Here is a 21829-nt window from a genome sequence, read left to right on the forward strand (position 1 = left end):
GTTGAGGGTCCATATCTGGGCTCTCTATTCTGTTCCATTGGTCTATATGTCTGTTTTTGTGCCAGTACCATGCTGTCTTAGTGATCACAGCTTTGTAATATAGCGTGAAATCGGGCAATGTGATGCCCCCAGCTTTGTTTTTCTTTTTCAACAGTTCCTTGGCGATTCGGGGTCTTTTCTGATTCCATACAAATTTTAGGATTGTTTGTTCCAGCACTTAGAAAAATGTCATTGGAACTTTGATTGGGATGGCATTGAAGGTATAGATTGCTCTGGGTAGCACAGACATTTTAACAATGTTTATTCTTTCGATCCATGAGCATGGAATATTTTTCCATCTTTTTCTGTCTTCTTCAATTTCTTTCATGCGTGTTTTGTGGTTCCTAGAGTATAGATCCTTTACCTCTTTGGCTACATTTATTCCAAGGTATCTTAGGGTTTTTGGTGCTATTGTAAATGGAATCATTTCTCTAATTTCTACTTCTACAGTTGCGTTGTTAGTGTATAAGAAAGCAACTGATTTCTGTGCATTGATTTTGTATCCTGCCACATTACTGAATTGCTCTATGGGTTCTACTAATCTGGGGGTGGAGTCTTGGGTTTTCCACATAAAGTATCATGTCGTCTGCGAAAAGAGAGAGTTTGACTTCTTCTTTGCCAATTTGAATACCTTTTATTTCTTTTTGTTGTCTGATTGCAGTTGCTAGGACTTCGAGTACTATGTTGAACAGTAGTGGTGAGAGTGGGCATCCTTGATGTGTTCCTGATCTTAAGGGAAAGGCTCTCAGCTTTTCCCCATTGAGGATGATATTCACTGTGTTTTTCATAGATGGATTTTATGAACTTGAGGAATGTTCCCCCACCCCTATACCCTGAAGCGTTTTAATCAGGAAAGGATTTTGTATTTTGTCAAATACTTTTTCTGCATCAATTGAGAGGACCATATGGTTCTTCTCTCTCCTCTTACTGTGTTCTGTCACATTGATTGATTTGCGAATGTTGAACCACCCTTGCATCCTGGGGATAAATCCCACTTGGTCATGGTGGATGATCCTTTTAATGTATTGTTGGATCCTATTAGCTAGGATTTTGTTGAGGATTTTGGAATCCATATTCATCAGGGATATCGGTCTGAAATTCTCCTTTTTGATGGGGTCTTGGTTTGGGGATTAAGGTAATGCTGGCCTCGTAGAATGAGTCTGGAAGTTTTCCTTCTGTTTCGATTTTTTGAAACAGCTTCAGTAGAATAGGTATTATTTCTTCTTTGAATGTTTGGTAGAAATCCCCAGGGAATCCATCAGGCCCTGAACTCTTGTTTTTTGGGAGGTTTTTGATTACTGCTTCAATCTCGTTACTGGTTATTGGCCTATTCAGGTTGTCAATTTCTTCCTGTTTCAGTCTTGGCAGCTTATAGGTTTCCAGGAAGGCATCCATTTCATCCAGGTTGCTCAATTTATTGGCATATAGTTGTTGATATTAATTTATTTCCTTGGTGTTAGTCATGATCTCTCCCCTTTCATTCATAATTTTATTAATTTGGGTCCTTTCTCTTTTCTTTTGCATAAGTCTGGCCAGTGGTTTATCAATCTTATTCATTCAAAGAACCAGCTTCTGATTTCATTGATCTGATCTATTGTGTTTCTGGTTTCTAATTCATTGATCTCTGCTCTAATCTTAATTATTTCTCTTCTACTGTGTGGCTTAGGCATCGTTTGTTGCTTTTTCTCTAGTTCCTGAAGGTGTAGAGTTAGTTGGTGAATTCGGGAGTTTTCTATTTTTTTGAGTAAGGCTTGGATGGCTATGTATTTCCCCCTTAGGACTGCCTTTGCAGTATCCCATAGGTTTTGAACTGATGTGTTTTTGTTCTCATTGGTTTCCATGAATTGTTTAAGTTCTTCTTGGATTTCCTGGTTGACCCAAACATTCTTGAGCAGAGTGGTCTTTAGCTTCCAAGTGTTTGAATTTCTGCCAAATTTTTTATTGTGATTGAGTTCCAGTTTTAAAGCATTGTGGTCTGAGAATATGCAGGGAATAATCTCAATCTTTTCGTATCAGTTGAGACCTGATTTGTGACGCAGTATATGGTCTATTCTGGAGAAAGTTCCATGTGTGCTCGAGAAGAATGAGTATTCTCTTGTTTTAGGGTGGAATGTTCTGTATAAATCTGAGGTCCATCTGGTCCAGTGTGTCATTCAAAGCTCTTGTTTCTTTGTTGATTTTCTGCTTAGATAATCTGTCCATTGCTGAGACTGGAGTATTGAGTTCTCCTACAATTACCGTATTGTTATCAATACAGTTGGCTTATGTAGATGGCTGCTCCCATGTTGGGGGCTTAGATATTTACAATTGTTAGATCTTCTTGTTGGATAGACCCTTTAAGAATGATATAGTGTCCTTCTGTGTCTCTATAGACTTTAGTTTAAAATCTGATTTGTCTGATATTAGAATTGCTACCCCAGCTTTCTTTTGAGGTCCGCTGGCATGGAAGATGGATCTCCATCCCTTCACTGTCAGTCTGGATGTATCTTTAGGTTCAAAATGAGTCTCTTGTAGACAGCATATGGATGGGTCCTGTCTTTTTATCCAATCTCCAACCCTGTGCCATTTTATGGGAGCACTTAGGCCGTTCACGTTGAGAGTGATTATTGAAAGATATGAATTAATTGTCATCATGTTGCCTGTGAAGACCTTGTTTTTATAGATTGTTCCTGTAAATTTCTGTTGTATATCACTCTTGGGGTCTTTCTCCTTTTATAGAACCCCCCCCTTAATATTTATTGCAGGGCCGACTTAGTGGTCACATATTCTTTCAGTTTCTGCCGGTTGTGGAAGCTCTGCATCTCTCCATCCATTTTAAATGACAGCCCTGCCAGATAAAGTATTCTTGGCTGCATATTCTTCTCATTTAGTACCCTGAATATGTCTTGCCAGGCCTCTGTGGGTAGGTCTGCTGTCATTCTGATGTTCCTCCCTTGGTACGTAAGGAATCTCTTCCCCCTAACTGCCCTTAAGATGGTTTCCTTGGTTCTAAGATTTGTGAGTTTTACTCTTACATGCCAGGGTGTTGGCCTCTTTTCCTTGATCTTGGGAGGGGTCCTCTGTGCCTCTAGGATGAGAATGTTTGTTTCATTCCCCAGATTAGAGAAGTTCTCAGCTACGATTTGCTCAAATACATCTTCTAATCCTCTCTCTCTCTCCCCACTCCCTCCGGGATTCCAATAATTCTGACATTGGAACGTTTCATGGTGTCACTTATTTCTCTGATTCTATTTTCATGGATTGAGTTGTTTTTGCCTGGCCTCCTCTTTTCCCTTTTTATCTATTAAATTTTCTTCCAGGTGAATTATTCATTCTTGTGCCTCACTTACCCTAGCTGTTAGATTATCTAGATTAGATTGGATCTCATTGATAGCATTTTTAAATTCTGCCAATTCAGCTTTCATTTCTGCCCTCAGAGACTCCATGTTGCCATTAATTGATTTCTCCATTCTAGCCATTGTCTTCACAATTGCTAGCCTGAATTCCATCTCTGACATCTTGGTTATATCTGCATCCATTTGTAAATCTGCGGCATAAATCATAATCTCTGAGTCTTTTCTATTTTGGGGGCTCCTCCTCCTAGTCATTCTGTTGATGGGTGGTTGAGGGGATGTATAGAGTCCAAATTATTGACCAGAACCCAAGCAAGATGCACCTGTTTTCTAGGGACCTTAGGGTTGCTGGCCTCTTGTTTTCCCAGCCTGTCTTCCGGGAGAGGGGCCTGCTGCGCTGTGACTCAGGCAACCCTGTTTGGGCGGAGTACCCCCGCTCCCCTGTGGTGGGGGATGGGCTCAGCAGGAATCAGTTGTGGGGTCTTTGTTCTCTGGTGGCTTTCTGCGTCTCTTCCACGAGTCAGAGCAGAGAGACCGCAGTCTGTTCTTCAGTGAGCTCTCCAGGCCATGCTCTCCGTTTCTGTCTGTGCTGCTATAAACTGCAGCGCCCCCAGTCCTGCCTCCAGGTCGGGGCACATCTCTGCCCTTTGTGCTTCTAAAACCACCAGCTGCTCCCAGTTCACATAGGCAACCCTCCCCCCTCAGGGTTTCCGTCCTGGGGGGGCTTCCCTAAAGTCCTTTCCCCACCGCTACCCGTCTGTGCCCTGTTCCTAGTACACAAGGCTGTCGTTCACTGGCGGTGTAGAATCCCCATGGCTGGGCTCCCTCCCGCTGCCATTTATCTTCCAATAGCTGCCCGCGGAATCACGGCTCTCCACCTTGAAACCAACCACCTGCAATATTCTGTTTGTAGAGATCCAGATCTTCTTACATCTGTGGGTGCTCAGAGTGGTCTGGTAGATATCCAGCTCAATTCCAGGGACCATTTGGAATAGGGTCCCCTACTCCTCCGCCATCTTTTCTCCCTCTAGCCTCCTGTTTTTAAAAAATCAAAATGCTCATATGCACCAATCACTCGATGTTTAAAGAAAATAAGTATTTGGTCTGTTATTTTATGCTGTCCTGTCAGCCTCATAACTGACTTTATTGATCATCTTATCCTTTATGGAGGCATCAAAACAGTAAACACTATGTTTTATGAAAGAAAAATAATCATTGAAGACAAATGACTTAATGGTTTTCCCAAGAGGAAAACTTGAGTGGTGCCTCAAGAATTATATTTCTACTTTTCCAATTACAGACATCAACATTAATATTACCCTAGTAAGTATGCCAGTAAAAGTCTCATCTAGCTAAATTGAATGATCTATGCATTCTCAACCTGCACTAATAAATAAGCTTTGAGATAAATTCGATCAAAATATTTTTTTCCACAAGGAAATTGAGAACCAGAGAACTTAAGTGATTTAATCCAGGTTATTTGCTAATTTGCTCCTCATGGCACCTGTATGGGGGAGGGACGCTAAAATTGAAGAGATCAGATTTACATAGTTTAGCTACCAGCCTCTTCTCCTCTATTGTTTCTATTACTCCCTTACCATATTTTCTCCCCACAAAAATTAGTATTTTTGAGAAGCATGACCTTAGGGTAAGTTGCAAGGAATGTTTGCTTTCGTTTTTTAGCTTCTAAATAGTTTCCTCATGCTGCCTTGCCTTCTTTGGGTCTGAAGTCATTAAAACTCTTTCTATGTCTCTTTACACTTTATCTAGGCGAATTCTCCATCTAATTGGTTCAGGAATATTTAAAATAGTTAACATAGACTTCCTTAAAATTGACTAATGAAATCAACGGAGAATTGTCCATTTACTCTGTCCCTTCTATACAAAATGGCCAGTGTGATGATGGACTTGTTTTAAGAAATAATTTTGGTCAGACAGAAGTGAAAAAATGTGAGGCAATTATTTAATTGACAAGAGCTGACTACAGTTATCTTTTCTAATCTCTTATTTGTCATCTCTTTCTAAAGTTCTGCTTTTAGACATGGGAAACTTCTTAGTGTTTTGAATTTTAAATCTCTTTGGTATTTGGTCTGTTAGATGGAGTAAAGGTCAGAACTGACAATGTCCGCAGAATCCACTGGGGCTGAATCATCTTTAGCTCTTTAGTATCCTGAAACTCATGAATTTAAGAGGCTTTTGACGTTCAAATAGGAAATACATGCCAGAATGTGCTCTCTCTCAAAAGCACCAGGCACGCAGACTGTGGAGTCCATAGTAAGCACTTTGCTGTCAATATTTAACTATTGTTGCTTCCAGAAAAAAATGAGTCACAGTGTCAGAGTAGGGCTCTCTGCCCCACACTTTTCAGAGCACATACAGGAAGACTATCCCTCTTTGAGAACTTAACTTGAATTTTAATACCCATAAACTGATAATCCTATAGAATTGCCACAAAATTTGCAATTTCTAATGTCTGTAACCTTAAAATGCATACAAATTTGGTGAGATCCTTCTGTTTTCACAGTGAGCTAAATTCTTACTTTCCTTATTTGAACAGGAGTGTTATTTCCAGAGCATGAATTATTGAATTTCAAGGGATTTTAGGCTCTCTAGCTTACTCAATAACTATAGTTTCATTGGACCTATCTTCAAACTGCATCAGATATACAGAGCAGAGTTCCATTTCTTCCACTCAGTTGGAAAGAAGAGGAAGAGGAAAAATTCAAGACCTACAGAACACTTAGGAAAATACAAAGAATCTTCATCTTTTTTTTATTTTCATTTTTCAGAACTGTCATTCTTCTCCAGCACTCAAAGGTATCACGTCTAAGGCCATTATAATATTATCAAAAAGATATTCAGATGACTAATTAGCAAAAGAGACCTGTAATTTAATACAGCAGATTGAACACCTGAATTTATCATTTTTTTCTGAAAGAACAGTAAAATGATGGTAAGCATATAAAAGAAGTATAGCCCTCTCCCAACATATACATACAAGGAATGGAAGACAGCAAGATGGAAGATGCATACATGAGTGGTATTTGGCTTCATACAGAGGCGAAAGCTGAAGTCTCAGGTTCCAATGAAAAAGGTACAGATAAGGAGCAACCGTGTTCACTCTAAATCTAAATATTGGTTGATTCACACACACAGAATAAGAGAAAGGAACTAATTATTGGATTAATCCACCAAGTGCAACGTAAAACTGAGAGGATTTCTGGAATAAGAACAAGAAGGAGAAACTGCCCCAGTATTTTAAGCAGGAGGAGTTTTCATACAATGAATGATATGCTTACAAAATCAATAAAAGGGGAAAAAGAGCAGATTCTAAACTGAATATCTCTAAACAATGCGCCTAAAATATACAACTGGCCAGTTAGGCAAGCTCCAACCCCTGAGGTTACCACTCGAGCCATGGCCACAACCATATCTGCCTCTGAACATCAGGAAACTGAAAAATAGATGCCTTATATATACATTCCATGATTAGAAAATTAGGTGAGAAAGTTAACAATATGGGGCCATTTTTTTGCATACTCAGGAAACTAGGAACTAGAGACATCTGCAAAATTCTAATCTTGACAATGCTAACTGTTGCTAAAGGAAAATGGAGTCTACTTCACTTCTGTCATTCAAATACTGGAAAGATACATCTAAGAACCCAATAATCACACAGAAACAGTTGCCAGAAATTTTTGTTTTGTTTTGTTTTTTAGCTGGGTAGTTATGTACTTACCTGAAGCTCCATTACTAAGAAAGAATAGATTTGAGGGGACAAGTAACTCTAGAACAATATAAGAGGTCTGTGTTTCTTGAGATATTGAACCAAAATGGTTCTAAATTTAGGTAGGTGAATATAGGGGATTAAGTAAAAGTATGCATACTGAACAGTGAGATTTCTAGCTCATTTCCTCCATTCTGCTTCCAGAATGCTAGAAGCTAGGTGTAATGTAGTGGGCATGATTGCAACATTAGTACTTGGGCAAATTAGCCCAAAGGAAAGCCACTAAATGTATTTATATTTAGCATAATGACATGGTCAGGGGAAATCTACAATTCTGCACAATCTAGCTACTTTTATCATAAAGCTTCCAATCAAATTTTAACGCCTAACAGTTAAATAGAAAGAGAATCCCAAGCATATTAGTCATTTCCTGAACGCTTTTAACATGGAAGAGAAAGACCAAAATCAACACGAAAATAGCAACTAGCCAATTAACATCTGGAGCAGAAACAATAGAGAAAAACAACCAAAGCCAAAAATCAGTAAAAAGATGATTAGTATTGTCCTCAGTTTCAGAAGGTGATTAAGAGCACAGCAGGGTAAAAAAGAAACAATCATGTGACACAAATTAAGTTTGGAAATCAAAAATGTGATAGCTCAACTTTTAAAATTCTATAGAAGAATGAGAAAATACTGAAGGCAATCTCACAGAGAGTAGAAAGTAGATCAGAGAGAAAAGAAAACAATTGAACTGACTAAGCAGAAATACAGAAAAAGAACACATACAAAAAATTTCCCAGAACTAAAAGATAGATAGAACTTGCTATATTAAAAGGTTCCACTAGGGGTCATTTTAATGATTAAAAAAGGTGCACTGACGGGAGTTGTGGACCAAGATGGCGAAGCAGAAAGACTGCGCTCCCCTCCTCCACGGACACACCAACCAGCCGTTCCTCCTCAAGAACTGAGGGCTGACTGAACAGCAACCGCACAACAAAAGATAGACCACCTAAGAGAATGGCAAGAGAAACAGAGACATGGTAATGAAAGGATTGCCCACCCCCCAACACCACAAACTGCAGTGGGGAGGAATAGTACCGAAGAAGGTAAACTAGAATATAAAGGAAACAGACCCCAACCCAGAGCCCTGCCATATGGCGGAGGGGCTGGTGAGGGCCACTGTTTGTCCTGTCCATGCTGTATCAAGTTGGAGAGGGAATGCAGAGTCTGGGTATAATAGGCAACCAGCTGCTTCAGTGAGAGCTGGATCCCTACCCCACAACAGCGGCAGATAGCCTGAGGCATAGAAAAAAAAAAAGGCATGATTTCAGAGAACAACTAGAAAATAAAGGATCCAGCCCTAGAGCACTACCAGAGGCCAGGGGAGCTGCTGGAACTTCCTCTATGTGGAAGGGCTGGCAAGTACCATACTTTATATCCCTACCCCCTTACACACCTTGACAGCAAAGACAGGAGCACTCTCCGGGCCTCCTTGACAACCTACCTCCTCAGTGACTCCTAGGCATCAAGCCCACACTAGCCTCACCTGTTTTACCTAGGCAGCCCCCACAAGGCACACAACAGGACACCCCCGATCAGTGCTCACTAGAGGTCCAGCCATCTCACCAAGGTGACAGAGATGCAAAGCAGCCAGTAACATTCCAGGTCCACACCACTTTGGCTCCAGAGTAGCCCAGAACCCCCCATCCATGCCTGTTTTGGCTCCAGCCAGCAGGCCAGAGGGCCCCTGCATGGAGTTCCCCAAGAGCTTCCCACCCACACACCTGCCTCTGATCCAGCTGTTCCATCAGGGCACCCCCTGGGCAAAGCACTCAGGGAACCACCAGCCCACCCCTGTCTTGGCTCTAGCTAGCCCACCATGGTGCCCCTGGTGTAGGGCACTCCAGGAGTCTTGGCTTGTACTCACTTCAGCTTCACCTGTCCTCCCAAGGGCCCTGTGCCTAAAGAGCCCCAGGTCCTTCCCAGGCAATGCCCACTTCAGCTCTCCTGCCAGATTTCCTTTTGTGCAGAGAGCACTGAGACTCCCTGGCTTGCACCCATTTCAGCTTCAGCTGTCTGGCCAGCATACCCTTTGTGCAGAGAGCCCTAGGACCTCCGGGCCTCCCCAGCCTGCATTCAACTTCAGCTCCAGCTGCTCCTCAGAATGCCCTGAGGTCCCAGGTCATGACAGACACAGTTCCAACCGGCTAGCCAAAGTCACCAGGCACACACAGTGTACACAGGAGATGACCATATAAAGAGTATTCCTTCAAATTTAGTTCAGCCTAATTCGTAGAACCAAACATAGAAAGTCAAGAAAAATGAAGAGACAGAGGAATATGCTCCAAATGAAAGAATAAGGCAAAATCTTAGAAAAATAACTAAATGAAATGGAGATAAGCCATCTACCTGATAGAGTTCAAAGTAATGTTCATAGAGATGCTTACTGGACTGGAGAGAAGAGTGGATAAACTCAATAAGAACTCCAACAAAGAGAAAATTTAAAAAAAAGAACTAGAGTTGACAAATAGAATAACTTAAATAAAAAAAATACACCAGAAGGAATCAGTAGTGTATTAGAGGATGCAGAAAAATGGGTCAGCAATCTGGAAGACAGGGTAATGGAAAGTATCCAGGCTGAACAGCAAAAAGAAAAAAGAATTTTTAAAAAATGAGGAAAGGTAAAGTTCTTTTGAAGTGAAAAAACATTTGCATTATAGGGGGTCACAGAGAAAGGAGCAGAAAAATTGCTTGATAAAATAATAGCAGAGAACTTCTTTAATTTACATCTAGGTTTAGGAAGCACAGAGAGTTCTGAACAAGATGAACGAAGGAGGTTCATCTTGGACCCATCATACCCTAAGGAGGATCACACCAGGAAACATAATAATTAAAGATGGAAAAGCAACTAGTTATGTACTGTGAAAACTCTATAAGCCCATCATCTGATTTTTCAGCAAAATCTTTTCAGGCTGGAAGGGAGTGGCAGGATACATTCACAGTTAGTGGCAAGGAAAAAAAACCTGTAACCAAGAATGTTCTACACAGAAAGATTATTCAGAGTGAAAAGAGAAGTAGAGATTCCCAGACAAAAATTGAAGGACTTAGTCACTAAACATGCCTTAGCAGAAATATTAAAGGGACTTACTAAAGTGGAAAAGAAGAGGCCATAATTAGAAATAAGAAAATTCTGAATGGAAAGAATTGCAATCACTTACAAAGCTAGTATGAAGGTTAAAAATGAAAGTAGTAAAATCAGTTACATCAAAAAAATTACAGACACATGAAAAAGTGCTCAACATCACTCGGCATCAGGGAAATCCAAATCAAAACCTCAATGAGATACCACCTCACACCAGTCAGAATGGCTAGAATTAACAAGTCAGGAAACGACAGATGTTGGCGGGGATGCGGAGAAAGGGGAACCCTCCTACACTGTTGGTGGGAATGCAAGCTGGTGCAGCCACTCTGGAAAACAATATGGAGGTGCCTCAAAAAGTTGCAAATAGAGCTACCCTACGACCCAGCAATTGCACTACTGGGTATTTACCCCAAAGATACAAATGTAGGGATGCGAAGGGGTACGTGCACCCCAATGTTTATAGCAGCAATGTCCACAATAGCCAAACTGTGGAAAGAGCCAAGATGTCCATCGACAGATGAATGGATAAAGAAGAGGTGGTCCATATACACAATGGAATATTATGCAGCCATCAAAAGGAATGAGATCTTGCCATTTGCAACGACGTGGATGGAACTGGAGGGTGTTATGCTTAGTGAAATAAGTCAATCAGAGAGAGACATGTATCCTATGACCTCACTGATATGAGGAATTCTTAATCTCAGGAAACAGACTGAGGGTTGCTGGAGTGGTGGGGGGTGGGAGGGATGGGGTGGCTGGGTGATAGACACTGGGGAGGGTATGTGCTATGGTGAGCGCTGTGAATTGTGCCAGACTGTTGAATCACAGATCTGTACCTCTGAAACAAATAATGGAATATATGTTAAGGAAAAAAAAAGAAGAAGATAGCAGGAGGGGAAGAATGAAGGGGGGTAAATCGGAGGGGGAGATGAACCATGAGAGACGATGGACTCTGAAAAACAAACTGAGGGCTCGAGGGGGGTGGGGGGATAGGTTAGCCTGGTGATGGGTATTAAAGAGGGCACGTTCTGCGTGGAGCACTGGGTGTTATGCACAAACGATGAATCATGGAACACTACATCAAAAACTAATGCTGTATGGTGATTAACATAACAATAAAAAATTTAAAGAAAAAAAAAAGAGACACCAGGGTGCACACACACAGAGGAAAGACCATCGGAGGACACAGTAAGAAGGTGGCCATCTGCAAGGCAAGGAGAGAAGCCCCAGAAGAAACAAAACCTGCTGACACTTTGATCATGGACTTTTAGTCTCTAGATACCAGCTCCCTTTGCCTAAATACACATGTGATTACACAGCAGCACTACACTTTAATAAATGCCAATCTGAAGTGGTTCTTCTCCTGGGCTTGAATGGTCTCTTCACTCATATGCCTTGATCAGTACTCAGATGAAGATGCAAGAAGAATCTCCTGCATTCTCTCAAGCTTTCTCTTTGCTCAGAGTTCTCCTCCATGGTGCTCTGCCCTCAGATTTGTTGTAGATTTTGTCACCCTGAACTCTGAATTGTTTCCTCAACTCAGGGAGACTGTGGGACTCTGTGTTTCCCCTTCCTGTGTTCAAAACTCCAAACAGGAAACTGGAACAATCCTAGGGCTTACCTCATTTGTTTCTCTTCTCTCAGGGATCATTATCTAAATTTCCATAAAATACCAGACCAGTACTCCTCAAAACCATCAAGGACATCAAAAAGAAGAAAAGCATCAGAAACTATCACACTCCAGAGGAGCCTAAGGAGACATGATGACTAATTGTAACATTGTATTCTGGATGGGATTCTGGGGCAGAAAAAGGACATTAGGTAAAAACTAAGGAAGTCTGAATAAAATATGAACTCTAATTAATAATAATGTATCAATATTGATTCACCAGTTGCAACAAATGTATCATACTCAGGTGAGATATTAACAAGAGAGTAAATAGATGCAGGGTATACAGAACCCTTCTGTATCATCTTCCTAACTTTTTTGTAAATCTAAAACTATTCAAAATTAACTTATTTTTAAAAAGCAAAAAAAAAATTACTTAAGGGGACTCACAAAATAAGATGTAAAATAGCACAACATATACATGAAATGTGGAGTCAGGTAGTAAAAATGAAGTTCTTTCAGAATGTGTTCAAACTTAACTGACCATCAACTTAATATAGACTTCTGTATACTTAGGATGTTATATATGACCTCATGGTAACCACAAAGCAAAAACCTATAGTAGACACAAAAAGTAGCGAAGTGTAATACTAAAGAAGCCATCACTCCCAAGGAAAGACAACAAGAAAAGGAACAATAACAACCAGAAAACAAGTAACAAAAAGCCAATAACTGTACATTTATTAATCATTACTTTAAATGTAAATGGTCTAAATGCTCTAATCAAAACACATAGGGTGATAGGATGGATGAAAATACAAGACCAACCAAATGCTGCCTACAACAGACTCACTTCAGACTTAAAGACTTACAGACTTAAAGTGAAGGGATGGTCAAAGAATTTCATGCAAATGGAAGCAGATAAAAGCCTGGGAAGCAAAACTTCTATCAGACAAAATTGATTTTAAACAAAGATTGACAAGAGACAAAGGAAGGCACCACATAGTGATAATGGGATCAACCCATAAGGAGATAAAATAATTATAAATATGCACCCAATGTTGGAGCACCTAAATACATAAAGCAAATATTAACAGACATAAACAGAGAAATTGACCATAATGCAATAATACTAGGAAATTTTAATACCCCACTTACATCAGTGGATATATCAATCATCCAGAGAGAAAATCACTGAGGAAACAGTGTCTTTGAGTGACACATTAGACCAGATGGATTTAACATACATCCAGAACATTCTGTCCAAAACCAACAATATACATTCTTTTCAAGTGCACATGGACCATTCCTCAGGATAGATCACATGTTAGGCAACAGAACAACTCTCAATAAACTAGAAATCAGTTATAAGAAAAAACTGGAAAAAAGGCCTACATATGAAGGGTAAACAACACATTATTAAGCAACCAATGTGTCAGCAAAAAATCAAAGAGAAAATTCAAAAACAAAAAAATACAAGGAGACAAAAGAAAATACAATGGTCCAAAATCTTTGGGATGAAGTTCAAGCAGTTCTAACAGGGAAATTAATAGTGATACAGGTCTACCTCGAAAAACCAAGAAAAATCTCAAATAACCTAAGCTTACACCTAAAGACACAAAGAATAAACAGAGCCCAAAGTCAGTAGAAGAAAGTAAATAAAAGACCAGAGTAGAAATAAGAGAAATACAGACTAAAAAAAAAAAAAAAAAATAGAAAAGATCAATGAAAACAAGAGTTGGTTCTTTGAGAAGGCAACATTATCAAAATTGATAAAGCTTCAGCTAAACTCCTCAAGAAAAAAAGGGAGAGGAACCAAATAAATCTAAAATGCAGAAAAGAACCTGTATCACAGAAATACAAAGAATTATAAGAGAGTACTGTGAAAAGGGACAATTTCAAAGAAATGGATACATTTCTAGGAACATGCAATCTTCTAAATGGAGTCAGGAAGAAATAGAAAATTTGAATAGATCAGTTACTAGTAACAAAACTGAATTGGTAATTAAAAAAACTACCAAAAAACCAAAGTCCAGGACCAGATGTATTCTCAGGTGAATTCTATCCAATACCTAAGAAGAATTAATATCAATCCTCTTCAGCTAGTCCAAAAAATGTAAGACAAAATCTTCCAAACACATTCTATGAGGCCAGCAAAACCAAAAAAGGACACCACACACACACACACACACAAAAAGGATAATTATAGGCCAGTATCGCTGATGTAGAAAGATGCAAAAACCCTCAACAATATACAAGCAAACTGCATTCAAAAATACATTAAAAGGATCATTCACCACAATCAAATAAGATTTATTCTGGGGTGCAAGGATTATTTAGTATCTGCAAATCTCAATCAATACACTATGGTAATAAAATGAATAAAAATCATATGCTCATCTTACTAGCTGCAGAAAAATCACTTGACAAAATGCAACATCCTTTCATGACAAAAACTCTCAAAAAAGTGGATTTTTAGAGGGAACATACCTAATAAAGGCCATGTGTAACAAACGCACAGGTAGCATTTACTCAATGGTGAAAACCTCAGAGCCTTTCCTCTTAGACTAGGACTAAGACAAAGATGTCCATTCTGACCACATTTATTCAACATTTTACTGGAAGTCCTAGTCACAGCAATTAGACAAGAAAAAGAAAAAGCATCCACATTGGTAAGGAACGGGTAAAACTGTCAGTATTTGCAGATGGCATGATATATAGAAAATATGGAAAACCCTAAAGACACCACTAAAAAAGTATTAGAGGTAATAAATAAATAATGTTGTAAGGTACAAAATTGAGAAATCAGTTGCATTTTTATACACTAATAATGAAGTTGCAGAAAGAGAAATTAAGAAAACAATTCCATTTACACTGGCACCAAAAGGAATAAGATATGGAGGAATAAACTGAATAAAGGAGTTTAAAGACCTGTACCTAACAATTATAAAAGATTGATTAAAGTAATTGCAGAGGACACAAAAGAATGGCAAGACATACAATGCTCATGGATTGGAAGAATAAATATTGTTGAAATGTCCATACTGTACAAAGCTATCTGTAGACTCAGTTGATGTCTATAGAAACACCAACAGCATTTTCCAAATAATTAGGCAAATAACTCCAAAGTTTGTATGGAACCACAAAAGTCTCTGAATAGCCAAAGCAATTTTGAGAAAGAAGAACAAAGCTGGAGTTATCACAATCCCAGATTTCAAGATATACTATAAAGCTACACTAATCAAAACTATATGGTAGTGGCACAAAAACACACATAGATCAACAGAATAGAGAATCTAGAAATAAACCCACACTTACGTGGTCAATTAATGTATGACAAAAGAGATAAGAGTATATAATGGGGAAAAGACTGTGTCTTCAACAAACTGTATTGGGAAAAATGGACAGCTACACACCCAAAGAAGGAAACTGGACCACTTTCTTACACCAAGCACAAAAATAAAAGCAAAATGGAATAGAGACCTCAATATGAGACCTGAAACCATAAAACTCTTAGATGAAAACATAGGCAGTAATCTCTTTGACATCAGCTTTAGCAACATTTTTCTAGATCTGTCTGTTCAAGGCAAACAAAAGCAAAAATAAACTATTGGGACGACACCAAAATAAAAAGCTTTTGCACAGCGAAAGAAACCATCAAACAAAAAGGCAACCTGCTGAATGAGAGAAGGTATTTGCAAATGATATATCTGATAAGGGGTTAATATCCAAAGTATATACAGAACTTAATCAACCTAACACAAGAAAAATAGTCTTATTAAAAATTGGGTGGAGGACCTGATCTGACATTTTTTTAAAGAAAGATACAGATGGCCAACAGGTAGGAGAAGATGCTCAACATCACTAATCACTGATCACCAAAAATGCAAATCAGAATGACAATGAGTTATCACCTTACACTTGTCCTAATAGCCAGTATCACAAAGAGAAGGAATAACAAGAATTGATGAGGATGTGGATATAAAAGAACCCTCGCGCACTGCTGGGAATGCAGCCGCTGTGGAAAACAGTACAGAGGGTCCTCAAAACATTAAAATTAGAAATACTGTATAATCCAGTAATTCTACTATTGGGTTTACCCAAAGAAACCCCCTAGATTTTTGCAGCATTATTTACAATAGTTAAGTTATGGAAGCACCCTAAGTATCCATAGATGAGTGGTAAAAAATATGTGGTATATATAAACATTCCACTATTACTCAGCAGTAAAAAAGAATGAGATCTTGCCATTTGCAACAACATGAGTGGACCTAGAGGGTATTATCCTAAGTGAAGTCAGTCAGTCAGAAAGACAAATACCCTATGATTGCACTTATATGTGGAATCTAAAAAATGAATAAAGATGAAAAGCAGAAACAGACCCATAATACAGAAAACCATCTGGTGGTTGCTATAGAGGAGGGGGTTGGCAAAAAAAGGGTAGGGGGAGCACCCGGGTGGCTTAGTCGGTTAAGCAGCTGCTTTTGGCTCAGGTCATGGTCTCAGGGTCCTGCATCAGGCTCCCTGCTCAGCGGGGAGCCTGCTTCTCCTTCTCCCTCTGCCCCTCCCCCCGCTTGTACTTTCTCTCTCTCTCTCAAATAAAATCTTTTTAAAACATGGGGAGAGAGGGGAGTGGGAGGTACAGACCTCCACTTACGGAATAAGTCACAGGAATACAAGGCAGAGCATAGGGATTGTAGTCAAGGATATTGTGATAGCACTGCATGGTGACAGAGGGTAGCCACACTCGTGGTGGGCACAGCCTAACTTGTAGAGTTGTCCAAACACTGTGTTGTACACCTGCAACTGTTACATTGTGTTATCTGTACTTCAGTAAAAAAAGAGAAAAAGATACATTGAGATATACTGTCATTAATTTTTATAACACCAGAGACAGAAAGATGATGATGAGACAGACTTATGGACATACAAGGAGAAAAATCATATCCACTGGAGTAGAAAACAGAATGACATCTGAATTTCTAGCAGCAAATTTTGAGGGGAAAATCATTTCCAAATAAGAATTTAATGCCTAATGAAACCAATCAGGCTGAGAGTGAACTAACGACATTTCAGACACCCAAAATCTTTAAAAGGTCACTTTGCAGACACTCCTTCTAGCCCTGAGGCTCTGAGAGATGCCGCACATACTACTCTATGTTGCCTTGGTCTTACAGCATCTTTTGGTAGCACAGTGATCAGCGGACAAGCTAGTGAGCACTTGGTAGACAGCGCTCTGGATTGTCACTGTATCAGAGCTCTGCATATTGCACAGGCCTTTTTGGTCGCTGAAACAAAGATTTTCCAATCTCACATGATGACTTCACACAGGCAGGTCTTAGAGGACCGCATGCACTCATTGGTCGCTGTTTGAGGCTACGGCTGTGTTAATTCCAGCAAGGTTAGCTGTGTCTATGGAGCTGTCTACAGTGTCAGCTCAGCTAAAACAAAATAAAAAATATGACCACTTTATGGAAAGACATCTTCAGCAAAAATAAAAATTCTTTCTCTCTCAGTCTATATGATCAGAAGTAGGCATGCACTGGGTCAGCACTCAGCTCTTAGACGGTGTTTAATAACTGTGGACTGGCCAACTGCTGAACTCACTGACCAAAGACTGCATGAAGGTGAAGAGAATTACATGATTGGTTATCTTTCCTAATTCTGCAGTGAGAGCAGTATGGGAAATGCACATAGCAAATGGCCACAAAGACCACCCTAATTCACAATGAAATCAATGTATAGAATTGGAGAAAAGTATAAAGAAGTGCATAGAAGAATAAAAGACTAAATTCTGACCTTAGCCTATGGAGGACCAAGCTGTACTTTATATAAGCCAATTTAAGTAGGATCTGCAGAAGATAATAAATCCCAGAATAAGTTGCCTGAAATGTCATGTTGTAATTTCACTATCTTTTTAAAACTCTGGGTCTTGTGTTAAAAACATAAATTACATTTAGGTCACTTGTACCTCGGTGTGAGTAAGTTTCAGGTCCATTTACAGGACAGATACAGGATAGAGCACAGAGCTTGGTGCAAATGGGCAGAAATGGGCATGCAAACAAGGACTGAATGAGTCAGAGATGGGCAGCGAGGGTGCAGGTCCATGGACCTCCAAAGTATCGAGCTCCCCTCACATGCTGGGGGGCCATCCAGTGATCTAAAGCCACAATGAATTCTTATCATGAAAATCAACTGGTAAGAAAAACTTTGTTGAGAGGAGGAATAGTTACAGGCAGGTGAGGTAGGATTTGTCTGGCTTCCAAATACTTATTAAACATGTTGCCAAAACCCCCAGGTTGTATATCAGCCAGCTGGGGATTAATTTAGATTTGTGTGGAATCTAAGCTTCCCTGTCCGTCCTGAGTTGCTGAAGAAAGGAATTGTTAGGCAGAGCTTTGGAGCCAGCCCAGGGACTCGGACTTAATAAAGCATTTCAGAGGGGATCAGAGGTTCTGGGGTGATCAGGGTATAAATTCCTAATCTCTGTATACACATTTGATCATTTGTTCAGCCCCACAACTCATCACCACCAGGCATGCCGTGTGAAATATTTCCCCTGACCTCCCGCACAGCCCCACCCGTCACTCATTCAGATTGGCCTATTGGAAATTGTCTGAATATTGCACAAAGGCTGCTAAACCCTGGATAGCACAGGAGCTTGAATCAATTTACCCTTCTGTGCTCTCATTTATATTATTGAAATTTAAAACTGCATTTAGTTTATTAATGCCAAAATGGTTATCTGGAAAAGAATAAAGCCCCATAGAAGCTGCTGTCTTTGTCATTTTAGCACAGTGAATAGGAGATGTATTTAAAATGTCAGGAGATCAAGTCATTGTGAAGAGTTTCCTACCAAAGTGCAGTGAATTATTTGAAAGTCCCGGCATCGCAAGCAGCTAGTGCACCTTCTTGCCAGTCAGGTACAATTACTTCCGTAGATGTCAACTCAGTGCTCATTCTTACTGTCAGAACATCTCAAGTACAGCAAAATATAAAGACCTTGGTGTGTCAAAGCGTGAAGAAAATCGAGGGCTTAACATAGGGAGAGAAGAATGCAGCTCATGTGGAGTCCTACCTATTTCCTGGGCCTTTAAGGAACCTTGTTTGAAAGGTTGGGGTTATGCTTTATTTTATAATTGGTAAGCGTGAACTTTATTGCTCTGGTTCTTGACTTTTGTACTAAGATCCACAGTCCTCATTTCTCCATGGACCCTGTAGAATTTACTCCTTTGGATTTTATCATCTATTTTCCTGTATGCTGTCTTGCATTGCTGCTAATTTGTTCCTGTAAGTATTTCTTGCCCTTTTAGTTCTATATTAACTTGTTCTGCACATCCCCACGCCCTCTCCTCCATTCAGAGGACTATTAGGGCATGTCACCAGCACCCGATACGTTTGTTGATTGACATCATTGATACCCAGATATCACACTGATGACTGTTGTATTTGAGCTAAGCTAAATTATTGTGGAATTCAATGCTAAATTTAACTATTGTTTAGGGAAATTTACATTTTACTTCTGAAGTAACTGATTATATGTTACATGTAAAGAAAATTGACATCTGTAAAAACAGAAATCAAAGTGTGCCAATGACTTTCATTCTGTCAATGCCTTACCTACATCTCAGTTTTGTGAAAGAAGGAGATCTTAGTGTAGTCTTACTATTTATTGTAGGGCTGAGCTTGACTAGCAGTTAACAAATCTGGATTCTAGTTCCAATGCCATCGCTGTCCGGCTGCGCCTATGAGCAAATCACTCCCAACTTATTCTGGACTTACTTTTACCTTTCATAAATTTGTCAGAGAAGAGCATGTTTAGATTTTTAGATAGGGTTATATGGATGAAATAAGGTATCTGAAAGAATTCTGAAATATCAGAATGAGCCTCATTTCTTTATACCCCAAGTTAGTGTAGTCATTGTATAATTCTTTTAAGAAATGGTCAATTAAAACTTTAAACAAAAATCCTTTATAAAGCAGAATGGTAGAACTCCCATTTGTAAAAGTAAAGAGAGATTGCTCCTACTGTGAGAGTTCTTAGTGCTACCAACTGTTATTTTCAGATATTTGTATCCATTACGAGTCAAAGAATGACTTTCTCCCTTCCTAGTGTAAAGGTGCTAGTGACCTCGCACTTGCACATATCCTCTGTGCTCCTCGCACCCCCGCCTTTCCGACTCCGCCTTCTGTCAATGGGTCCTCCTCCCTGACCCACCTCGTAACACGCACAACTTGCGTCTGCTGTTAACATCCGCCTGTCTTAGGAGCAGGAGTTGTTTTTAGGAAAAAGGGGATGATGGGTTTGGCTCCAAACAGAAGTCTAAACATTAAGTTTAGTATTTCAAAACTTCATCTGGCCCTACTCTCTCGGCCTTCACTCTCACTCTCTTCCCCCATCCCGTAAGGCTACCAAGCGGTTGCACATGTGCTGATACTGAGCCTAAGTTTCTGTATTACCTCTGGGCTTTTGCTTGTTTGCTTTTCAGTCTTTATTTTATGCTTCTTTAATTCCCTGTTTCTGTCTCTCTTGATAAAACATGGTGTTCTGTTCAACATTATATTCACAAGAGTGCTTAGGAGATTGTTCTTGGGCAATGAGAAGCAGTCCATAAGAGCTGTTGAATTAAAGTGAATTGCTGGGCCACGTTTTGAGGTCCGGGTATCAAATTTAACATGTCAGGGACCTGGACAGAGAGTAAGTCTCTAGTGTTAGTGTGCTAGAAAAGAGTCTCTAAGTGTGACTAAAAGGGAAGAGTCATGCTGTCTGACCAATAAATGCTGGAGCTCACAATACACGAACTGCTAGAAATCAGTCACCCATGGCAGACATTCCAAGTCGTGAATGTTATTCTTCAATGCTCAGGAATTGTTTGATGTCTTTGACACACAGGATACGCATTTAAAGCCTATGGAGAGTCTATAGAACATAGGAGGCGTGCTTCAGAATTTAGGTAGGTTTTAAAAACAGAAAGGGTAAATACATGTTTGAATAAAAATTTCATTATACAGTCTCCATCTTTTGTTTAGAAAAAAAATCAAACTTGAAAAAAACATTTCAAGTGGGACAAGGCACAGCTGCTATTATTATTATTATTATTATTTTATTACATGAAGGTATCTTTCTCAAGAAACATTTCCTAGCATTTGGAGCCCTGTGAAGGCCACATCTGTACGAAGAAATAAGGGTGTTAACTTGAACTTTGTCATTGATAGGCTTCCCAAGCCTTTAAATTTTCTGTCCATTCATTCTCATCTGCCCTGCCTATTTGATTCACATTGTATTTTCTCCTTAGATTATTAAAACGGGAAGAAAGTTTCACATTTATTCCTCGGTCCCGTGAAGAACTTCCAGATAACTTTCCAAAGGAAATCCCTGGGATCTGCTATTTCCTGGAGGTAAGGACTGGTCCTAAGCAGCCAAAGCCTTCTCTTTCTTCCTCGAGGATAAAAAAAGTTTCCTACAACATTGGCACCATGTTTCTCCGGGAGACAAGCCTCTGAGACCTACCGCAGATCAAAGACTCCTCCAAAAAGCACAAGCCCAGAACATTGGGTCATGACAGGAGAGTGGAATGAGATGGTTTCTCCTTCACTACTTGGCTGAGAACAAGCAGCGGAATTTCTGTGTTATGTTAGGCAATAATCCTAGAAAAAGGTGGATGATGACTGTCAATTAAAAAAAAATGGAGGGGGGGTAATGAGATGTGTCCATCCATGTGAGTGTTTTTTGGTCATATATATATATACACATATATATTTTAAGTACGGGCCCCCTTCACAACTAATAAATAGATTCCATGTTTTCTTGTTTGTCACACATACAGCTATCTTTCCCCACTTATCTGTGTCACTTTTGAGAGCCATTTTTGATGACATATTCCTACATTTAGTGAGTTGGTATGTGAGGACTCTTTTCTAATTTTGTTTTTCTGAACAGACATTTCATACATACATCATGGCAGTGTGGTCAACTTCCC

At 39.6% G+C, this 21829-nt stretch overlaps 1 protein-coding gene across 1 annotated transcript in view; it reads left to right on the forward strand.

Moving 5' to 3' along the window:
• Positions 1-21353, forward strand: part of GUCY1A2 (guanylate cyclase 1 soluble subunit alpha 2) — a 318954-nt gene extending 297601 nt beyond the window's left edge. Inside the window, exon 8 of the mRNA XM_088017680.1 lies at positions 21146-21353. Within this exon, the coding sequence (XP_087873806.1) occupies positions 21146-21353 (208 nt within the window). The remainder of the gene's footprint in view (positions 1-21145) is intronic.
• The last annotated feature ends 476 nt before the right edge of the window (positions 21354-21829 follow it).

This window comes from Eumetopias jubatus, unplaced genomic scaffold (genome assembly GCF_037043125.1).
Source record: "Eumetopias jubatus isolate StellerSeaLion01/CBP00866 unplaced genomic scaffold, mEumJub1_p1.0 scaffold_13, whole genome shotgun sequence".
NCBI lineage: Eukaryota > Metazoa > Chordata > Mammalia > Carnivora > Otariidae > Eumetopias > Eumetopias jubatus.